The following is a 22,299-nucleotide window of genomic DNA, read 5'->3' on the forward strand; positions in this document are numbered from 1 at the left end:
ACTTTTGGGCTGGGGCGGCAGGATAGGGAATGAGTGAGGGTCTCGCGGGGCAGCCTCTCTCCCGGAGCCGCGGGCTGCGGGACGGCGGCTCAGACCAGCGCCCCTCCCCGGCGCCCTGGGTGATGAATGTCCCTCCTGACGGTCTCGTTACTTATTGATGGTCTAATCCTGCTCGTTATTTCTCCAGCCCTCGTTAAAAATGAAAAGAAGCCGTTTGTGCTTGTACAAACCTGGAGAACCAGGATGAATGTGCGGGCGCTGGGGGTGGGGCGGGGCGGGCGCGGCCGCCTCATTGGCCAGGATACCCGGCTTGGCCACGCCCATCCCTGGGGGAGGGCAGCGGGTGGAGGGGAGGGGTCTTCAATTCTCAGTCAGCGCGTGTGTGCCTGCGGCTCTTTCTGTGGGAGGTGGGGCGTGTGTGCGAGGAGTGGGGCGCATAAGAAGGCCCGTGAGACCCACGTCTACCCACGAATGTCCCTAGGTGTGTGGCTCCAGGTGTACACACAGACATACTGAGCCAACCCCCAGGCAAACGCAGTGCGTGTATGTGATGTGAATTTCTACGCAAGTGTGCCTGCCTACGTGGGCAGGTGGATCAGCTGCACGCGCCCTTGAGAGCGTTCACGAGCCTGTAATTGTGAGGGGCGGGGGGGGGGCCCTCAGGAGCCTCACCAGTTTGCGCTGACACCAGTGGCAGAGGCCGCAGAGGATGACAGTGAAGCTAAGGCTGACGGTGATGATAGCGGAGACCAGCAGGACATCGCGGGTGGGCGCCCCTGGGGAGGACACGCACAGGTCAGACCCTCATTGGCCAGCCACTCTCCCTCAGCCCAGAGCCCCCAGAACAACCTTGCCCTTCCACCTGGCCCCCACACTAGGAGCTTTCAGTCCCAAATTTTACCCACAGCTCTGCCTGACAGCCTGACCCTGGGAAGCCTCTTCCCCTCACTGTGCCTCAGCTTTCTCATCTGTAAAATGGGGGAATTGTGTCGGTTGACATCCCTCCTGGTCTGTCCCTGCACACGCCCTGTGTGAGCCCATGGGAACTGTACCGTCACCACCAAACTCGACATTCTTAAAGGGAGAAGCCAGAGTGCCCCTGGCCCAGCCTTCGCAGGCCTTCAAACCCCTCTAAAGCAGCCACTGCCTCTACGAGGCCCTCCTGCTCAGCATTCTTTTCCCTACTCCCATACTCAGAGCCATAACTCCAGCCACATTTGCCCAAAGGATTATTATTAGCTCTGCAATCCCTCTGAGGAAAATCCCTGTGAGCACTAACAGACCCTCTTTGATCTCTGGCTAAGACTCAACAGCCACATGTAGAGTCAAAAAGGAAATCTCTGGAACCCTCTGATCAGCCCCCACCCCCTTTAGCCAGCTTTTCTTGAGCTGGAAGCCCACCCAGCTGGCTTCTGCACACCCTGCGGTCCCAGCCCTTAGTCCCTGAGCATGTTGGGTGCAATCTAAATGCTCACAGTGCCCACCCAGCAGCTTCCATTCCAAGAGCTCAGGGGTCCCATACTTCAGGAAAGGAAATCTTCATGGACTTGCTCAGGGAGGAAAATTCTAGGTTCCTGTGCAAATCCTGCCTCTTGCTCACTGTGTGACTCTGGACGAGTCACATAACCACTCAGTTTTCTTTCCTGCAGTGTGGATTAAACCTCCTCCCTGCCTTCTCACAGGTGATTGCAAACATGAGCCCAAACCAAACACAAGGAAGGCAAAACTCGATCAGAGATGATCATGTGGGGGAGGCAGGCGAGTGGGAACAGCATAGATCACACGTGCTCTGTAAACATGTGTGCACGGGATGCAGCCTGAAGTCAAGGAGACGCTGTTTATTTGCAAAGGAGCCTGCGTAGGCTTTTCGGTGCCAGTGATGATGGTAATTAAGAGTTGACGATGGCTGTCTGGTCCAGGTTCCTGTGGTTTTCGCTTCTGGGCTCCAGTCTCTGTCGCTGTGCTGCTAGCCTCAAGAGGAGGGCCCAAAGGTCATCCTCAGCGCTCAGGGCCCTCGGGGCTCCCTCCCGTCACTGCTCTGGTGCCCTGGACACCTGCTTCTCCACCTGCTCTCCCTAGAATACTGCTTGGGCCCCCCCTCATTTCCCAATTTCCTGAGCCTCCCAGCTATGGGAAAAGGCCACTCACCTGTCCCCCATCTATCTATATGCTGGGTTAACTAAACTTTGTCTTGTCCTGAGCCCACAGCCTCGGCACCCAGGAAGCCCCTGTCAACCTCAGGATCCATAGCACCTGGGAGCTTGGACCTGAACAACCTGCAGACACCAAAGAAGTGGCCCTGCCTTTCCCTCTCGCTAGTGGAGGGGCACATTTGCCAAATTTCTCAGGCTAAATGGGAGGCTTCCATCTTTAACCTCTGGGGCGGGGGAACAAGCGGGAGAATGACAGCCCGAATTCCACAGGGTAGTTAGCCACTAGGGGCCCAAGACTCAGGGCTGTGGCAAGGAGATGGGCAAGTGCGCCTATCGGGAAGGGGGCCTACATTTCCCCCCTCTCTGCAGGAACTGCCCCTGCCCACTGGAAGGCTCTGCAGGGGCCAGGTGTGGGTTGGGAAAGCTGGTGACCCCACACCTTCCTTTGTTGAACTCCCTTTTCAATAAAGTAAATTCTGTTATTGGGCTGAGCGTTCTTCAACCACTATCGATTGAGAATCTGCCATGAGACACTGGGGACAGGTAAGAATCTAACTAATTATTTCGTAGCATGCCGGGTGCCTCAGAACCAGCAAACGGCAGGACACCAGCCTGGGGCTCCAGGCTCCAAAATACCCGAGGAGACCCAAGTGTGAGTGTATCCTCTGTCTCTTTAAAAAAAAAATTAACATATATTCTTATAAATGTATTTTTCCTTTCTTAAGTCATTTTTTTTTATTTTTCAATTATGGTTGACATACAATATTATATTAGTTCCAGATGTACAACCCAGTAATTAGACATTATATAACTTACGAGACTTAAATTTATTTTTCAATTATAATTGACAACCCTCTGCCTCTTAATAGCTATGTGGCGTTGGACAAGTATCTTATCCACTGTGTCTCCATTTTCTCCTGTATAAAGTGAAGATAAAATAGCATACAATCCGTGGGTTGTTGTTAGCACTCAATAGATGGGTACGAATACTAGGGCTGTCGGTGTTAGTTTTGTCTCGGGTGTAAACAGAGGGCTCTGGGAGCACAGGTGAGGAAGTGCTTGCTGGACCGGGAGCTCTCTGTGAAGGCTTACCTGAGGTGGTGTTAGGTGTGGTCTGGGGGGGGGGGAGGAGAGGGCAGGACAGTCTGGGCAGAGGGAACAGCAAGAGCAAACGGAAGGAGGCATGTTGTCCGAGGAGTTGGACTAGGGTACGGGTAGGGAAGTGTGGAGACCAGGCTGGAAATGAGAGTGGGGCCCAATGGGAAAAGGGCCTGTCTTTCAGGCCCTTGTTGTGTCCTATCGGCCATAGGAGCCGTGGAATGTCTGTGAGCAGGGGAGGGGCAGGGTCAGAGGGGGTGTGAGCAACCGCATGATCTGATAGGCTGCACTCTGGATGGGTTCCCCTACACACACACACACACACACACACACACACACACACCTCCTGGCCATGGGACAGTTCTCCAAGGGGTCACCTCCCTGGAGTTCCCTACTCTCTTTGACAAACAAGGTCCTTTTTAAAAGCTGCTCCTCAAGCTCCTCTGTAAGCAGAAGAGACCCTCAGGACAGAGCCTGCCAATCCCAGAAGCCAGTGAGCACCCTCTGAATGGTCTCCAGAAAACTCCCATTTAGGCAATTAGCATTCTGTGGCATGCAGAATGAGCACCGCGCTGGGAGTCTAGGAGAACTAGCAGAGGCCCTACTCTGGCCACTGTCAGTGCTGTGGCCTTGGGCAAAGCACTCAACCTTTCGGAGGTCAGTGCCTTCATCTGTGCAAGAGCTGACCCTTCCTCGCTCTGATGACAAGCGGGTGTTCTAGGTGTTCCACGTGAGGTAACAAAGTTCTCACAACAACTGAAGAAAGCATGACGATTATCCTCAATTTACAAATGGGGAAACTGAGGCACAGAGGGGTCAAGCACCTTGACTGATGTCATTCAGATAGTAGGTGGTAGAGCCAGGGTTGGAACCCAGGCAGCCTGGCTCAGAGTCTATGCTCTTTGCTTTGTGGGCTTTGGGGAACACCTAGGGTCTCCAGAAATTTCTCAAGGGATTTAGAGGTGGGTGCTGAGTAGATGAGGCTGTGGTCCCACAAATCCTCTTCAGCCAAAGCAGCATCGTTTCCGTTTCACACCTTGAACTTTTGCAGACAATTGAGAAAAGGAACGTGTTGCTAAGGAACACTGAGCGCCCACCCTTGGGGTCAGTGATCCCAGGGTCCCCTGCAGTATGGGTGGCTGCCATCATCTGTCAGGCAGCCGGCCCTCCCCCCGGGCCCCCCAGCATCTCCTGGACAGCCCTTGAAGCTAGGGTGAAACAAACGCTTGCCTTTGCCAATTGCGTCGATGCTGTGAATAAAAGTGACACGATGTCCTTAGCCAACACATGATGTTGCCATCAAGGGGAACAAGCATGTTCTCACCTGCCAGCCACAGTGAAACCATTCCCAGAGCACAGAGTCACTGAGTCTTGGGCTGGAAGAGACCTCGGAAGTCAGGGGGTCAGGCCCCATCAACGCACAACCCCCCAGGTGGCCCTGTTGGTGACAGGAAGCTGCTTCTGCAGGAGACGGGCCCTCCATGAGTGGGCATTGTTAGGGAGGGCTGCTGTGCCTTGTGCTGAGCAAAGTCTGTCTCCCTAGAACTCCCCCTCGTGGGCCTGAGTTTGCCCTCCAGAGCTGCTGGAAACAAGTTGGCTCCCTCTGCCACATGACAGGCCTTCAAATCCTTGCCGACAGCTCTCATGTCCCCTCCTAGTCTTCTCCAGGCAAAGCCGCCCATGCCCTTCTAAACCCTTCCTCCGATGACATACATGGTTTCAAGTCCCCTTAGCGTCAGCATATTAACATTTGGGGAAATAAAATATTACAGCCCTAGTCAGCCTTTTGACAGAGCTGAGTGCCACGACCTATCCTTGGGCAGAGGAGACATCCTGGGTCCCAGAGGGCGAGACACAGACAAGGGCAGACAGATGACATCGGGAGACCTGGGAGGCAGGGTGAGCCAGGAGCGAGGAGAGCCAGGGCCCCTGGGTCTAATCCCAGGGGTGTCCTGGGAGGGAGGTGTGAACGCAGGCACATCACTGCCCCTGCGCCCAGGCCCGTGGTGGCTATGTCAGCTGATTAGAGCTCAGGATTAGTAACAATCTGACAGTCGTGGAGGCATTGCAGGTCCCCTGGACAGACCCTGTGCTCCTGACCACTCCACTCCCCAGAGAGCTCTCAGAGTAAAGCCTTTGTGCCCCAAAAGGCAGCCCACGTCCGAGGGTGGACAAGATGTTCACGCACAGTCTTCCCCTCTACTATGTCTGCTCTGTGGGGGCAGGGCTTGCTCTCCTGGTCACCGCTGTGCCGGCACCAAGGACAGAGCCAAGTGTATAGAGGGTCCTTAACACATGCTTGTTGAAAGGATAGTGAGGAGGAATCTCAGGCCTCCAGGATAAAGATAATAATAGAGGCTACCATTTATTGAGCACCTACTATATACCTGACTACAGGGTCCATGAAAGCAGGGCTATATCTGCTTTGCTTATTCCAGGATCATCTGTGACAGGCTGTACATAGGAGGCACTCAGTAAATATTTATTGAATGTTCAACGCTTGTGTTTGTTATCTCAGTTGTCACCCAACCAAGTTGGGAGAGATTGTAGCGATAGATTTTAAGGACCTCTCTTACACACACACACACACACACACACACACACACACCACACATACCAGGACCTCTTCCTCTCTTCCCTCATGCCCATCTTTGCCTGACAATTCCTGAATTTTCTAGATCCAGAGGAAAAGCACCTCCTTCAGGAAGCCTTCCATAATCTCCCCAATAGAAATTAACTTCTGCCTCTGAGTACCCCTTACACTATGCCTGCCCTTCTCTCAGGGTGCAGTGATCAAGCGCCAGGGCTCTGGAGCCAGATTCTCTGGGCTCAAATTCTGGCTCTCATTCTTCCAAGCCATGCGGCAAAATCTCTGCATGCCTTGGTTTCCCTATCCGTGAATAATAATAGTGCAGGCCTCACAGGACTGCTGTGAGGTTTGAATGAGTTAGCCCACAAATGTGCTTAGCACAGCGCCTAGCCCAGAATAGGCAATAGGTGCTAGCGATGATGGCATCCCCCCATCTCACTAGGTATGAGGTACCTGGGGCAGAGTTGGTGCTCAATGAGTGTTGAATGAAATACTGAACTAGATACACATCTAGCTTTCCGCACAGCACAGCAGAGGCCAGGGGTAACGTCTTACTCAATTCTGTGCACCTCCGCCTCCCCCAAACCCACCCAGTCCCTGCTTCATGACCCAGCCCAGGGCTTGACCGAGAGCAAGCAAGCATCAGAGAAAGCCGATGGCAAGGAGTGGGGAGGGCTGAGGCACGGGGGTTGGGGGTGGGGGTGACAGCTGGAGGCCGGGCTGGGCTTCAGGTAGGAACTGAAGGAACTGAAGGCCTGACCCTGTCCCTTGCCAGGGATCTGCCCCCACTCTCAATTTCTTCTCATCTCCTCAGCACGTCATGATTTATGGATGAACAGAATCAAACAGGGCTGCTGGCTACTGAGATGCCCCGGGGAGCTGCTGGAGGGGGAGGGACTTCTGAGAGCCAGCTCACCAGCTCCCGGGGGGGATGGGAGGGGAGCCAGAGGGGCACAGGTGCACATGCGCAGGCCACAGACACCTATGGCGCTCTCTCTCTCTCTCTCTCTCTCTCTCACACACACACACACACACACACACACACGTGTGCATGCACCATGGAGGCTCACCCTTGGCACAGACACCCATGCCCACACTCACACACATACACATGCATGGACACCCATGCATGCACACATACACACATGAGTCATGGAGACTCACTCTTTGCACAAACACCCGTGCTCACATTCACACATGTCCGGCCACCCATAGGCATGGCTATAAGCAGATGCCCGGCCCACTCTGCCATCCACGGGCTCTAGGTACGCATGTACTTCCTCTAGCCTGGAATTTTCTCCCTATGCCCACTATTTGTCCACTCAAATGCTGTCTGTCCTTCTGAGGCAGAGCCGTGGGGGCAGATGGCCTGGATTCAAGTCCCCCCCCCCATTTTTATATGATAATTACCCCTGACTTCCCCTGCTGGATAAAGTAACAGTTCACATTAATTGAGCACATGCCTTTTGTGCCAAGAAGTTTGTAAGCACCATCTTATATGACCTCCACAACCTTGTGTCATTATTATTCACAGAGGAAGGAACAGGCAGAGAGAACTAAGGCAACTCGAGCCTGTCCTTTACCACAGTTACAGTGCTTCCTCTGAGCTGAAGGATGTGCCAACATTCTGTAAGACGCTACACTGCACAGCCTAGCCACACCCAATTCTTCTCCTTCCTCCGAGAAGGCCAACATCTTTTACACCCGAAGCTTTGCATATGCTGTTCCCTCTGCCTGGAATGTCCTTCTACTGTCTACCCTCCAGATCTCTAGACAAAGATGGTTTCCATTCCCTCCCACATTTCTTTCTGCTTCCCCTGTAACTACGGCAATTCTTCCTTGAATTAGTTCTTTCGATGTCTTTCCCCCACTGGGAGCACCTAGAGGGCTGAGACCCCAGGTCACTCATCTCTGTAGCCCAAGGTCTGATATACAGGAGAGGCTAGATAAGTAAGCACTGAGCAAATGCATGAAATTATTCAAGGCCCCAGGTAAGCCCACCTCTTCCAGGAAGCCCTCCCCGATGACATGCGCTCAAAGCAGTCTCTTCCCCTCCAGAAGTGAATGAACTGACCTTCTGTCCACCCTCCTCTTTTCTTGGGGGTAGTCCTGTTCCCCAAGCAGGGCCAATGGGAGAAGACCCAGTATCCCCATTGCTTGGGGTTTCCTATAGCCCACAGCCCAGGATACAACATGGCAAAGCTGCTGGACATGCACACAGGCTCTTTTCCCCAGAGTTAACTGGCTCTCATACTTTCAGATGGTGACATGAAAGCTCCCCAGATCTAGCCCTTCCAAAGTTGTCCCATCATCCCACACCCTCTAGACTGCTCTCCCTTTGGGGCACACCCAGACCCCAGGCCCTCGCTCACCTTCCCAGGTGCCTTTAGTCATAGTAACTAATGTACACTTAACACTGAATCATGTTTACAGTCCTCCACACCCTTCTGAAGGCAAATACTCTTATGCTCACTTTACAAAGAAGCATACTGAGGCTCAGAAGGGTTCAAGATTTGTCCAAGAGCACACAGCAGAAGAGAGACAAAGCCAGGATTGAACTCGGAGTCTGTAAGACCTCAAACCCTGCAGCTCTCACTGTGTTCCACCCCCTGGGAGCTAAGCCTTGAAACAAGGTGCTCCGAGGATAGCAGGACAAAACGAAAAAAACTGATGAACCCTAAATAAAGAGCAGCAGGAGAAAGGGCTTCCACTTCCCCAAGAATTTTACCAGAGAGCCACTCCCCAGTTACCCCAAGCATTTCAGAGACCCCACACACACCTTTCCCGGGGCTCTTTCCTCCCTCCACCGGCCCAGCCCTCGGCCTCCGCAAAGCGCTCTCAGTGGACAAAGGCTCAGTCTACCTAAAGGTCTCAGAAGAGGCTGGGGGTTAAGCACCTGCAGCTGGACAGCGTGGGAGCAGAAGAGGAGGGTGGGGTACCTGAGGACTGGCCCAGGGCCCTGTCTCTGCTGTGCTGACTGGGGGGGGGGGGGGCAACTACTATTTCAGAGAGAAAGCCAAGCGACGTTGGAGGTTGGCTTTATCTACCCGCGCTACCTATGCCAGCGCGGCCCCAGGCTGATCCCGCCTCCTCCCACCTGGTCTGCACCAGGAAGTATTATTGCCCAGCAGCGCCCCGCCCATCCTCTGGCGGCTGCAGGACCATGGGTCAGGCGGAAAGCCGTGGAAGCCGGAGGCGCAGGTTTCCAGAGAAAGCACCCTTGGTGAGCTCGCTGAGCAGCTGAATCGGAGTGCGGAGCGAGGGCACTGGCAGGTGCAGAGCCTGGCAGCCCCGGGGCTTTTGGGCGTGGGGAGGGGGGGCATTTTTGGTGTGTATCATACCTCCCTACCTCCTACCAACCCAACACATACAGACACACACACACACACACACACACACACACACGGGCGCGGCCAGAAAAAGGCAGAGTTGGGAGGCCCTGGCCGGTTGGCTCAGTGGTAGAGCATCGGCCTGGCGTGCGGAAGTCCTGGGCTCGATTCCCGGCCAGGGCACACAGGAGAAGCGCCCATTTGCTTCTCCACCCCACCCCCTCCTTCCTCTCTGTCTCTCTCTTCCCCTCCTGCAGCCGAGGCTCCATTGGAGCAAAAAGTTGGCCCAGGCACTGGGGATGGCTCCTTGGCCTCTGCCCCAGGCGCTGGAGTGGCTCTGGTCGCAACAGAGCGACGAGTGGATCCCGGTCGGGCGCATGTGGGAGTCTGTCTGACTGCCTCCCCGTTTCCAGCTTCAGAAAAATACAAAGAAAAAGAAAAAGAAAAAAAAAAGCAGAGTTGGGAGATAGCAACAGAAAACCAATGGGCTAAACTCTGAACCCCGGACAGCCAGGCAAAGCACCAGGCCTTTGTCACGATGAATTTTCTGCCCTCTCTCCATATTAAAGCTCCCCGCTCCAGGCCACCCACCTTGGGAATGGGGGCAGCTCATTTCTTGCTACAGGAAAGAAGAAAATGAGATGGGCGATAGAAGAAAAAGAAGAGAAAGAGAGCCAGGAGCTGGTTTCCTAGGAAAGCTGAGCCTCGGCCCTACCCCCAGCCCTCCCGACGGTCTCTCTGAGTGTCCTTCAGAGAGCAGCAGAGGCGCCCACAGCCCCTGCGGCCTCAGCCGGGGTGGGAACAGGGCTGGCAAAAGAGGAGGCCCGAGAGGAGTTGTTTTGGAAAGTTCTAAGTAGCTGAAAATAGGGGCTTAGCACGAGCAAGCCTCCTCAACCTTGACTGTAATAAAAACAGATAATGCGTGCGCGAGCTGGGGAGAGGGCCAGCAGGGGCCGCAGGGCCAGCTGGATGCAGACAGTTTAGAATTCAGAGGAGATGCCAAGTGAGTAAACAGCGAATGAAGGATTATCTGGATGGGCCAGGAGCTGTTCCAGCAAGAAATTGGACAGGGACACGTCAGGATCCACAAGCACTCTGACTCCTCATCAGAGAGCAAGGCCTGGCAAGCGACGAGGGCCTCTTCTACCCCCTTTCCTCCCTCTGCTCTTTCTCTTCCAGCCGAGAGCACGGCCTTGGTAATAATGGCTCACATTTGTTCAGTGTGGAACAGTTTACAAAGTGCTCCCAAGTTTACCGAGGGCTTCACACTCATTGTTACATTTAATGGAGGCGATGGGGGTATCATCTCCCTGGTGACCTCCTCCCTTCTGCACAGCCACTCCCCACCTTCCACAGTTCCTGGCTTCGGGAAGCCTGAGCACCTGACTTCCCTCCAAAGAGGAGGAGAGGGAGACAGGCTCTCTGCAGACCCCAGAAAGTTTCTTAAGTCTGGAAGTCATCGGGGTCAAAGCCACTCAGGATGAACAGGGCCAGCTGCGGTGCCAGCTCTGAGCAGGGAGCCGAGGCTGAAGCGTGTCCAGCTAGAAGTTAGACTGGAACCTGCAATCTTCCCACTGACTCCTATCCCAAAGCTGATGATCTGTCTGGGCACTCATGAAAATGATCACATCCATCAGAGCATAAGGACCCCAGGAAAGGAGGAGCTCAGATGAAGGGCCCCTCCATCAGGAGTGTGGAGCGGGGGCAGGATCAGGGACGTGTGATGATTAAATGCAGGCCTTGACCACTAGTTACTTTTATGAATAATACATTGTTGTGCCTTGGCCTAAATCAGCATCTTATTGTTATTAATAATACACGGCTGCAAAGAATCTGGGGTGGGAATGGTGAGCAATATTTTATTCAGGGATCTCAGAGCACTTAAGAGCTCCTTATGCTTGATGACTCAATGTTACCTCTCCAAGTCACAGGTCGGGTCACCTGTCTTGCCCTGACACCCTCCCACCTGAGGCTCGGAGTCATGAAAGCCATAGGGACTAGGAATCCCCTGTCTTGAGATTCAGATTCTTGACCTGGGGTTTTGACGGGGGCGGAGCACACTTCATATTTGTCAGCTCGAGAGCTCTTAGGGATGCAACATAGCGCGAAGCTGCTCCCAGAGGTGTTTAGGAGGGAGGGGGATAACTAGTGGAAATTTGGTTGTGGGAGTAACGGATGGAAAGAGAACCCTGGGAATCTGAGTCCAGTTCTGCCATCCACTGTGATACTATGGCTGTGTGACCTTAGGCAACTAATTCAGTTCTCTGGTCCTAAATCACCTTGTTAGAATATAAGGGTGTCTGAGATTCCCTATCAGAGGTGCCATTCTACCATATTCAGGGTATTATTTGCATCACAAATATTAGGACAGAGGCACGGAGCACGAGCCCGAACTCTGTCCATGGTGTTGAAAGCGGTGTCAACCATCTGCCGCTGTCCTTGGTGCTGAAACAGGACTCAGTCCTGGGACTGAGCCCTCCGTCAGCCCACTCTTTGCATTGCCCCTGGGCGGGATCCAACCAACCGGAATAAGGACTGCAGCATAGCGGTCCCACCTTCTGCTGTCAATTTCTCCCTGGTCATCCTTAAGCTGAAACTCTACCAGCGACCAACTGACCTTAAAAGCTCCCTTTCCCCCTTGAGGTCCCCACTCAGCAGTTTACTCCCCGCCATTGTAAATGCCATATCCCATTCCCTCAAGGGGGCCTGCCACACTGCCTCCTGGAGGCTGGCGTTGGTACTGTGCTTAGAGAGGGCGCACAGAAGGTCCCCAGTGGGGGCGCTGGGAGAATGGGGAGGGAGTAGCAGGCTGGCCGGTTCCCACTGCCCCCTCACCCCTTTGGGGCCAATCTGGTGCTTTGAACTTGCAGTGCTGCCCAACACCCGTGCTCCAGGTTGTCTGACTGTGTTCCAGTGGTTTTGCCCAGTTCACAGCAAAGATTCAATCCAGATGGCCAACCCGGGCAGGTGAAACTTCTTGCTCCCTCCTCCAAAGGTGAGTGGGGTACACCCGTTTAAACAGATACAAGCTCACCTCCTACTGCAGGGTCAGTCCTACCAAGATGAACACAAAGACCTGTAATATCTCTTCCACGGGATAGAGGCTCCTTACCTCACATCCACCCAAATAAGAAACTTGTCCCATGCCCCCACCTAGGGAAAAGTGGGGGTCAGAGAAGGCCACAGCTACAACCCACTCCCATCCCCCACCCCAAAGATAGGGGCTCTTTGGGAAGCAGATCTGTTTGTTGTTTGTAGGAATTGATTGATATTAGCGTCACTGGGTGTAAAAATTCTCCTCCTTAAAAAAAAAAGCAAAACAAATAAAACCACCTGAAAGATAACACTCAAAATCACAGCTTCTCTGGATCTAGGCAGGGAGTAAAGATAATAGCCTTTAATTACATAGATACTATAGCCAACGTCATTTATTGAGTACTTACTATCGGATAAGCAAGCACTTAGCCTTTCAGTTAGCCTTCCCACCCCCCAGGAGGAAATATGATCGGCATCCTACAGATGATGAAAGTGGGGTTCAGAGAGGGAAGGGGACCACTCCGGGTGGTGCAGTGGGTTAAGTGCTGAGACTCGCACGGGAAACAACATCTGTCTGCCTTTAATCTGGCAGCGTGGCTGGGTCCACCTGCCCTGGAAGCCTGGCTGCCCCTTCGGTGTCCCCGAGACCGCCTCCTCACCACCTCCACATCCTAGCTGAGAGCCCGTGGAGGAAGACAGCAAGACCTCTAACTCCCGCAGCACTTTACAGCCTGCAAAGTGCTTTTATAGCCACTGTCCAAGTCAACCCCCATGGTACTGAGGACCTCGTCTGATTTTATAGGAGAGAAAACCAAGGCTTAAAGGAGTAAGCGGTTTTGCCCCATCACACAGCGAGTAGTGAATCTAGAACTCAGAGGAAGATGGTGGGACTCCCAGCCCAGTGATACCTGCCCTCCTTCCGAAGGTTAGAGTCCTGGGAGCAAGCCAGGGAGGGGTCCTATGGTTCTTCGTCTCCTGAGGGGCTTCTTGAGGCCCTGGCTTGGGCTACTTCCCTTCTCCTGCTCCCTAGGGGCCACCAGTGGGCTCAGCTCTAACTTGAAGTCTTGATTTCTCATTCTAAATGAAATTTTTTTCTAGCCAATTACTTCCTGCTAATTAGGAGGCAACGCTGCCTGTCCCTGGGCCCTGAGCTGACCCTGTTTTTTGGGTTTTTGTTTTTTTTTTACTCACATGGCTCAGGGGTTGTTGAGGTACAGGGTAGCAGCACCAGCCATAGAAACGGCCTGGATTGGCCCCATCAGCTGAAGGAGGCCAGAAAACTTTTGAGGCTGGGTAGGGGAGGGCTGGTGGAGGAGTAAGGAGCAACAAGGGACTGGCAGAAGGGAGGTGAGATGCTGGAGAGGGAGGGATTCTGAAGTGAGAGAACCAGGGGACAAGAAGCTGGAAGGAGCCTAGACGGGCCACGCTGAGTCAGGGGGGGACCTGGGCTCCGAAGCAGCAGGGGAAGCCAGGAAGATCCAGAGAATGGGAGCACGCATCATGTCGTAGGAAGGAAAGAGGAGGAACCTCAGGAAGCAGAGAGACGGAGGAGGGGGAATCTCCCCTCTGCAGAGGGAGAGAGAGAAAGAAAGCTCCCTGGAAGATGGTCAAGATGACAGAAGTCGGGGAGGCAGAGAGGGGGAGATACTGGGAGAAGTATCCAGGAAGGGGAAGGAGGGAAGGACAGGAAGAGAGGAGGAATTGCTGGAGCAAAGCCTTGAGGAGAAGGGGAGGAGAGCAGAGGAGGACGGCTGGAGTGGAAGCTCCCAGAGCCTCAAGAAGGGCTCTCTCTACGTCACTGTCCTTGAGCCTGCCCCAATGTCAGTGCCCAGCCAGTCAGGCCTGGACACCCTCCTACGCACCCACAGGTACAGGCGGGCGTGATGGCAGGCCACCAGCCAGCTCAGGCCTCAGACGCCCCAGTCACCCAGGGAAGCCAGACCTCCTCTCTCCTTGCCAAATGGCCACCCTCCAGTGGGCTGAGCCAGGGACCCTCCCGGGTCACACAGCAACATGACTAGGATGCTCTGGGACTATGTGATACTGCCTTTCCCACTTTATAAAGGGAGGATCAAGGCCCACAGAGGAAGTGATGCTTGTCCAAGGTCATGTAGCAAGTGAGTGGTGAGAGCTCAGTCCCAGTGGTGGGTCCTATTCCCTCCTGGGCAAAGCCAGGAACAGAAAACAAAGACAGGTCTTGGTTACCAGCAAGGCAGTCCCTAATCAGTTTAAGCCCTGCAGAGTATGGGGTAGCAGGTGGAAAGGGGTCAGGGTATCCAGGGGCTGGAGTAGAAGCACAGGAAGTCACCATTTACAGAGCATTGGGTGGGATGGTTCCACTTTGGTTATAATTGCAGCTGACCTTATTGAGTACTTACCAGCCACTTACAATATTACCTGCAGGTTCTCATTTAACCCCCGTAATAGCTCCATAAAGTATGTATTACTGTTATTCCATTAGAGGGAAGACACTGAGACTCAGGAGGGTTGAGTAATTGGCCAAGTCCACAGGCTAACCAGTGCCATGTTTCTAACTCGGACAGCTGGCTGCGGGCCTGAAGACCCCTAAGTTCCTAAGACCCCAGGCCAGCACTGACAGAAGCTAGGCCCCAGATGCCAGTGGGGTTACAATCCTGTGTCGTGGGAGCTTCTTGTGGCTGAATGGGTCCAGTTTTGAACAAACCCTGTCTTAAGGCACTGAAGTCTGAGTTCTAGTCCTGGCTCGGCCCACTAACTTCCTGTGTGACTTTGGGCAGGTCATTTGCCCTCTCTGAACCTGGTGCTCCCAGCTATATCATCAAAGGAGAAGATCAGATAATAAGAGCTAGTCTACATATGGCGGTAACTCTGTGACAGGCCTGGTTGTAGGCAGTTTACATACATTAGCTCATCAAATCCTCCCATCTGCCCACTGAAGTAGGTGCTATTATTGTCTCAATTTTACAGACGGGGAAATGCATCAATGGAAGGTAAATTAACTCACCCAGCGTCACAAAGCTCAGCGACGCATGGCGAGTCTGGGGTTGGATCCCCGTTACCTCTCCTCCAGAGCCCTGCTCCGCTGTCACTCCACACTACTCGCCTAATGACTCTCTCCGCCCTTGCTTGGTGCCCCAGAGAGCTGTGTCTGTGTCCCTCTGCACAGGCCCACGTGCCAACATGTTTCCACATGAGAAGCACACACCATCACGTGTCTATATGACATGACACGTGTTTGCTTCCGCACCTGCTCCCATGCTTCCACGCGACTGCTGTCTGGCATAGCCACTCTCGATCACACACTGCCACAAGCATTCTAGCACCAAGAACAGGTCAACCCCAGCAGGTCCCCATGCACGCGCACACACACGTCCACATCCCCCTCTCTGGGCACTGGCTGACTCGCAGGGGGCCACGCCATGCCTCAGCACACAGCCACATGGCAGTGACGTGGGCTACCACACCCCTTCTCCTCTGCCCCCTCTGGCGCCCAGGTGACTCACACGTCACAGCTCACACCTGCCGGCACCTCTGTCCACGCTGCCTTCCTCACACCTCTCCCCTAACAATAGCGGGCACCTTCTCCAGGAAGGAGTCAGTCACATGCCCAGCACTCACAGCCTGAAGATGCCGGCCGACCTGGGGGGGGTGGAGAGGGGGAAAGAGGCACTTCCTGGAGGTCCTGGGGCCCTGGGGTCCACAGCGCCTGTCTGATGCCGAGCCCTCCTCTAGGTCTGAGCGCCCGAGCTGAGTTCTCAAGACCCTAGAGATAGCCCCCTTCATCATGGCCAGATGTGGGACTGTACAGGGGGCCTGGGGGGGGTGGAGAGGGAGGAAGAGGCACTGCCTGGAGGTCCTGGGGCCCTGGGGTCCACAGCTCCTGTCTGATGCCGAGCCCTCCTCTAGGTCTGAGCGCCCGAGCTGAGTTCTCAGGACCCCAGCGATAGCCCCCCTTCATCATTGCCAGATGTGGGACTGTCCAGGGGGCCTGGGGACCTCTGCCCATCCCTCCTGAGCAGGACTATGGTGCTGCAAGGGTTTCTTTGGCCAAGTTATCGTTGCACCCCTGCCCCCCATCCCTGGTCCTGCTCTCTCCTCCCCCTGCCCAAGCATCTTGGAGTTCTGGGTATTTTTAGGCCTCAGCTGACAGGCTGTGAAATCGCTCCCTTCGCACCTCCCCAGCCAGGCGGGGGCTGGAGAGGAGGAATGGGGTTGGGGGGGGGCACACAGCCAATTCATCAAGCTTCTCCAGGGCTGGCAGGTGCCAAGCAGGGAGTGAGGGGTGCCTCCCTGAGTGCAGGGTCCTTCCACAGGGCTGTAGAGAGAGGAGACAGGGCGGGACGGAGGCTCTCCCCCACTCCAGGGACTGGAAAACAATGGTTTCAGGGGACATCTTGAGCACTGACGGAGGCGCTGGGGACACCCTCTGAGCCCAGCTCTGCAGCCACTACCAGTTTCCAGCACTTCCTTCCAAGCGATGGGCTGAGAGACAGCCTGGCTTGGATCCTAGTGGGGTAAGAGAGGTGCCAGGCAGTGTGGGCCAGTGGTTACAATGGAGGCTGACCTGAAATCTCATCCCTGTTCTCCTGAGTGACCTAGTGAGACACTCCACCTCTTTAGGCCTCAGTTTCCTCGTCTGCACAACAATGATAATGACACCTCTCTGACAGGACTGCTGTGAAGATGCAATGGAGTGATGTGTGTGAGGAACGCTGTGGGCTGAAGACCACCAGGCCCGGCTGGGACGTTCTCCCTTGCCACTGCTGTGACCTGCACACCCTCCTGACCTCTCCTTCCCTAGGCTGCTTTCCTTCCTGTGAAGGGGCCTGTCGTTCTTCCTGGCGTCAGGCTCTCCGGCGCTCACCTGAGCCTGTCCCCCACAGGAACAGATCCTCAGCTCAGGTGGGGAGGTGACGTAGGCCATTCCCACCTCCCTGCTTCCTGCTGCAGGGCGTACATACGCACTATACGTGCGCACGCTGTGAGGCACTTACCCAGGGACGGCCCCTAGGGAAGTGAGAAGACACACCCAGGCCCTGCTGGGAATGGGCCCCTGTGCCAGGGGCCAAGGGCACAGAATGAGGACGGCCACCTAGTTGCTGTGGAAACAGATTGGCTCTGGTGGGGCCCTGGAACTCAGGCCTGGCAGGGCAGTGTGAGTGGTGTAGGCTGGGGCGGGGATGAAGGTCCAATCCTCAGGAGCATCAGCTGTGTCCCTGGGTCCTGGGCCTGCCCACCTCGGCTCCACATCCCTCCTGAGAAGGCTTTCTCTGATGCCCCCGCTCTCTAGGGAAGCGCCTGTGGGTATCCATTCATGGCCACCTGTACCAGGCTGCTGCCTGGTCGCCCATTATCCACCGCGAGCTTCCAAAGGGCAGGGCCTCAGTCCAGCTAGATGCTGCGGACCTCCCCCTGTGGGCGTCCTGGACTCAGCCCTGTGCAGGTGAGAGGCGGTCCACCCTGTCACCGCATTAAAGTTCACAGAGAGCTGCTTGAATCACGGCTCTCCATTGCTCTATTTTAAAAAAATCCAATTTTTCTATTTCAGAATGCCAAGACTTTCCTAACCTGGCCCATCCTACCTTCCCCAAGCCCCAACTCCTACAAGTACCCCCAAAGGCCCCCCTTCCAGCCCCATTCAAACACTCCTTGCTGCCTCAGCTGGCCAAGACGTGTCACAGCTCCAGGCCGCTGTGTGTGCCGTCCCCGCCACCCTGAACGCCTCGCTCCTGCTTGCTCACGTGGCATACTCTTACTCTGCCTTCAAGAACCAAGGCCGTGGACCCAAAGCTCACCCTTAGGTCGGGCAGTGTGGCTGGAATCTCAAATCGACTTTTGACTGCGAGTCCCCCCTCCGGCTGCTCTGATGGTAAGTGACTGACACTGGCTAAGTGAAGCCCTCCCCTGCTCCTCCTCCAGCAGGGCTGAAGCCAGGCTTGTCCTCCTCGGAGCTTCTGGAACCCCCATCCCACACGTCAATCGCCTGGGTCAGGATAATGCTAACAGTTGCTGTCGGCTGCGTGTTGTTATGTGCTGGGCTCTCTGCTAAAGATGTTTCCTGCCTTATCTTCCCTCATTCTCCAACCCTATGGAGGTAAGAACCATCATCATACCCATTTAACAGAGGAAGAAACTGAGGCCAGAGTGGCAGAGTAACTTGCTTCAGGGACACAGCAGCGAGTATCTCTGCCAGGACTTAAACAAACAGCTGTTTGACCCCAGAGACCTAGCTTAAGTAAGCCAACCCCTGCCGCACCGATGTAAGTGCTTACTTAGCACATACTGAGCGCTCCACAAATCAGAACTTGCTATTATTCCTGTGCTCTTGTTATCATCAGGAGAGGAAATGGGTATGCATGTAACCTGAGAGGGTTCACGTGGGCTGCCCCTGTACAAAGCACGAAGTCCCCATCCCTGGAGAAAGGCATAAGGGCTCAGAGGAGCCCTTGAGCTGCCATGGGGGTCAGGATGGTACAGAGGTGTGCAGGGAGCCCCACTGTCTGGACCCGGTGGACCCGGAGACCCCAAGGGGATGAGCAAATGCTCCAAGGGGCCTCAGTGGGCCCAGGCTGGGCAAAGTGGGAGAGGGTCCTGTGTGCCAGCTGGAGCTGGCCCTGCTCTCTGGCCCTGCTGACACCACCCTCTGGTAATGAGACGGATCCAATTTGTACCCAGGGCCCCGCCGGGAGCAGCTGCCGTGGCAGGGTTTGAAGTAATTTAATTGGACATATTAGCCACACAGCTCTCTCCTCCGCTGCCCTCGTGCAGGGCCTCACGCAGGCGCCCCTCACGGCCTCCCACGGCTCGTGCCCCCCACCCTGTCTGGGGGCAGGGTGAGTCCTCGACCTACTGGCACCAACCTCTTGGCACCCCTCCTTTTTCATTCCCGGGGCTTCTGGGGCTCCAGAACCGGAGGGCTGCCTGGGCTCTGCAGGCCCCTAGCTCTCTCTCCCCTTTCCCTGCTGCTACAGGAGACCCTGGGCTGCAGCTCGGACCCCTCCCTCCTGTCTCTGACAGGCAGATGGGCCGCTTCTCTCCCAGCCAGGCTGAGAGCCCCCAGCTCCCCGTGGGCCCCAGAGGGCAGGAACGGAGCAGGGCCCCGGAGAGGGGGGCAGTCTCCCTCCCAGAGCTCTGAGGGCGGGGTGCGCGCGCGCGCGCACACACACACACACACACACGCACACGCACACGTGCACATGCACGCTCACTGACTGACTCACACACTGTCGTGGAAATGCCCATATCCGTACACACCAGAGCTTCAACACCCGTGTCCACACTCCCGCGTGCCCACAGCCAGGTGAGGCCCTGTTCCCAGCAAATGGAGGCCTCGGAAGCAGCCAAGCTGGCAGGTGGGAGGGTGTGGCAGGGGACAGGCAGGGCCCCTGGGAGGGACAGGGACCCAGGGCCAGGAGGCGCTCCCCTCCCCGGTGCTTCCGACAGAGCTCCCTGCACACCTCGGCACCTCACTACGAACCCACTCATTAGCTGCTGTTTGCAGCAGGGACGGCACTCAGAGGAGCACAGTACCACAGTGGCCGTCCGCTGCCACCCACGCCACACCGCAGGCAGGTACATCCACCACACCGTGCTTCTCCCCGCAGGCCCCGCCTCCCCTGCCCCCGCTTTGGGGCCCCACTAGTGTCAACCATGACACTAGTGGGCTCCGAGCCCCGCCCAGCAGGGGAGACACCTTCCCAAGTGGCCCTACCGGGTAGAAGCTGCAGAGCCCCCAGAGAAGGCCCAACATGCCGGCCCACATTCCGACCAGCTGGGTCCAGAATCCCAGGCGCCAGCTCTGGGCGCCATCCAGCCCCTTCCACAGGTCCTATGCCGTCTGCCAACTCCATTCCAACCCCTGGGGACTTCTGCTGGGTGAGACCGAACCCTGTCTTCCAGACACAAGCTGGACAGGGCCCAGACGGCTGCCCCCGCTGCCTGGAAGGTCAGAGATGTCCATGTCCATGGAACCGACCCAGTCCGCCTGGCACCATTGGCTGGGGTTCCCTGGCAAGGCGGGCAGGCACCCGGGCTTGGCCTGGCACAGGGTGGCTCTGGCACCAAGCCAGACCGGTGACTGCCCCGATAGAGAGCTGACCTCACCAGCTGTATGTGCCACCTGCAGGGCACTGCCCATGGAGCAGGGGTGCCGGTGCCCACCTGGGAGGCCTTGATGCCCTTGAGCAGCCTGCGCGGTGGAGCCCTCTTCCAGCCAACAGTCTCCGGGAGGCCCCTCACCACGCTCCTCCCTGCTGTTCCGGCCTCACTCCCCTGGGGGAAGCAGTTACTGAAAATGGTCCATCAGATTCAATAAGGATTCAAAGTCCCTGAGAGAATAGGGGATGGGCAGGGAGTGGGGGCGGAGGGAAGGGAGGGGAGCCACCCACTCCTCCTCTGCTTTTCCCTGAAGACCTCCTGCAACGGTAAGGCTCCAGGGGGTGAGGGAGACGGCCCTCCTCGGGCGCTCTGTTGCCTTCCATGCCCCCTGACTTCCAGCTGTCCCTCGCCTGTCACCTGCTGGCCTGTGTGTTCCCACCTTGATCAAGCCTGTTCCAGCCCCTCCTACCCAGCTAAGGTGGGCTTCAAGGCTGTCTTCCTCCCCTCCATCCCACAGTCCTTTAGCACTGAGCCTATTGGTCAAGCTGTCCCCACGAGGCCACTGAACAGCATGAACCAAGGCCAAGGGGGTCCTGTCTCCACGGGAAACTCTATAGCTTGGGAGCACTGACTCCCCTGACCCAAGTCCCACGGAAGTCATCCCTTCCTGCCTGCATTTCACACCTGCTCAGCCGCAGGTGCCCCTCTAGGTCACGGCCTGTTGGAAGACCCTTTGATCTTCAGTCCTAGGCTCTGACCCGAGGCCGGATACAGGGCAGGGAGGTCTGGGAGTGTGCAGAGGGCACAGGTAAGGGGTGGGGGGTGTATGGGTAGATGAAGGTGGGGGAGAACTTGTCAGTGAAATGGTTACACAGAGTCAGGTGTCCTTGGACCGTCCCACACTGCAGCCCTGGTCCCCGAGCCTCCAGCCCTCACAGCATACCGCTGACCTGTTCTTTCAGCCATACTCCTAATTCTTGCTCCACACATCACCCAAATAGCCACTGCCCTCAGCGTGCCCAGAAGGTGCCCATTGGCCCGGGCAATCTCATGGATTCTTCTGCCTTGAGAGAGGAGGCCCGTACAGTGTGCCCTCCACACTCCCTAAGAATGACCTGCAGGCAGAGCTGCTGTAGGGGGCAGAGCCCACTAACAGGTGGAACAGATGAGACTGCAAGTACTGCTTCCCCCAGGGGCAAGCTTGCGGAGGGCCGGGCAGGCCAGGCCAGGCCACCCTCAGGACCTCACCTCTCTGCTCGCACTGCTGTACAGGTTCAGATTTTCCCTCTCTGGCCCTGATCACTCGCTCACTACAAGGTCACCTCTCCCTCCCTCCCTTCCCACTGCCATCCTGCCTGCCCACTGCAACGCTGACCCCTGCAGGCCTGCTGAGGCCCTGCCTGGCCTGGGGACAGGCATCTGAGGGGCCCAGGAAGGCCTGGCCAGGTCAGCCTGGGGGTGGGCAGAAGAAAACTGAGAACACGGAGAGGGCCACATGTCTAGGGGAGGTGGCAGAGGTGAGTTTGCAGGCATAGCTGGGGAAGGCCAGGCAGAGTTTAGAGCAGAAGCTGATGGGAGTCTTCGTTCTTTACTGGGTTCTGGCTTTTTCCCATAGTCCCTTGCTTCAGCCTTGATAGATCTGGGAGAGAACTGCCTGGGTGGGAAGGGAACTGTGCCTGTCCTGTCAAGTAAGGATCTTAGCAGTAGGCTGAGCCCTATGGGCACATGCTGAGTGAGTGGGCTGAGGAAGGGGGTACCACAGAAATCCTCTGGAACCAGCTTGGGAGATGGGAGAACAGGAAATTAAAAAAATCTTAAAGGACTGGGCCGCAGGTGTTCCTGGGAGTAGGTTGAAAGGATTGGGATATAAAAGGTTCTGGCCCCTGGGAGACCAGAGACTAGCTTGAATCACACAGGAATTAATTTGCATGCCTCACTCCCACCTGGTGCCAAGCACAGGAAAGATGGGGACACAGAAGTGGGGGACACATAGCCCTGGCTGGAGGAGCAGAGTCTT

At 55.8% G+C, this 22,299-nt stretch overlaps 1 protein-coding gene across 8 annotated transcripts in view; it reads right to left on the minus strand.

The window, feature by feature from the left end:
* Window positions 1-22,299, minus strand: part of SYT7 (synaptotagmin 7) — a 62,122-nt gene that overhangs the window by 36,850 nt on the left and 2,973 nt on the right. For all 8 annotated transcript variants that reach the window (XM_066251667.1, XM_066251675.1, XM_066251672.1 and 5 more), the window contains exon 2: window positions 673-776. In XM_066251667.1, the coding sequence (XP_066107764.1) occupies window positions 673-776 (104 nt within the window). The remainder of the gene's footprint in view (window positions 1-672; window positions 777-22,299) is intronic.

Source organism: Saccopteryx bilineata, chromosome 1, assembly GCF_036850765.1.
Source record: "Saccopteryx bilineata isolate mSacBil1 chromosome 1, mSacBil1_pri_phased_curated, whole genome shotgun sequence".
In the NCBI taxonomy this organism is placed as follows: domain Eukaryota; kingdom Metazoa; phylum Chordata; class Mammalia; order Chiroptera; family Emballonuridae; genus Saccopteryx; species Saccopteryx bilineata.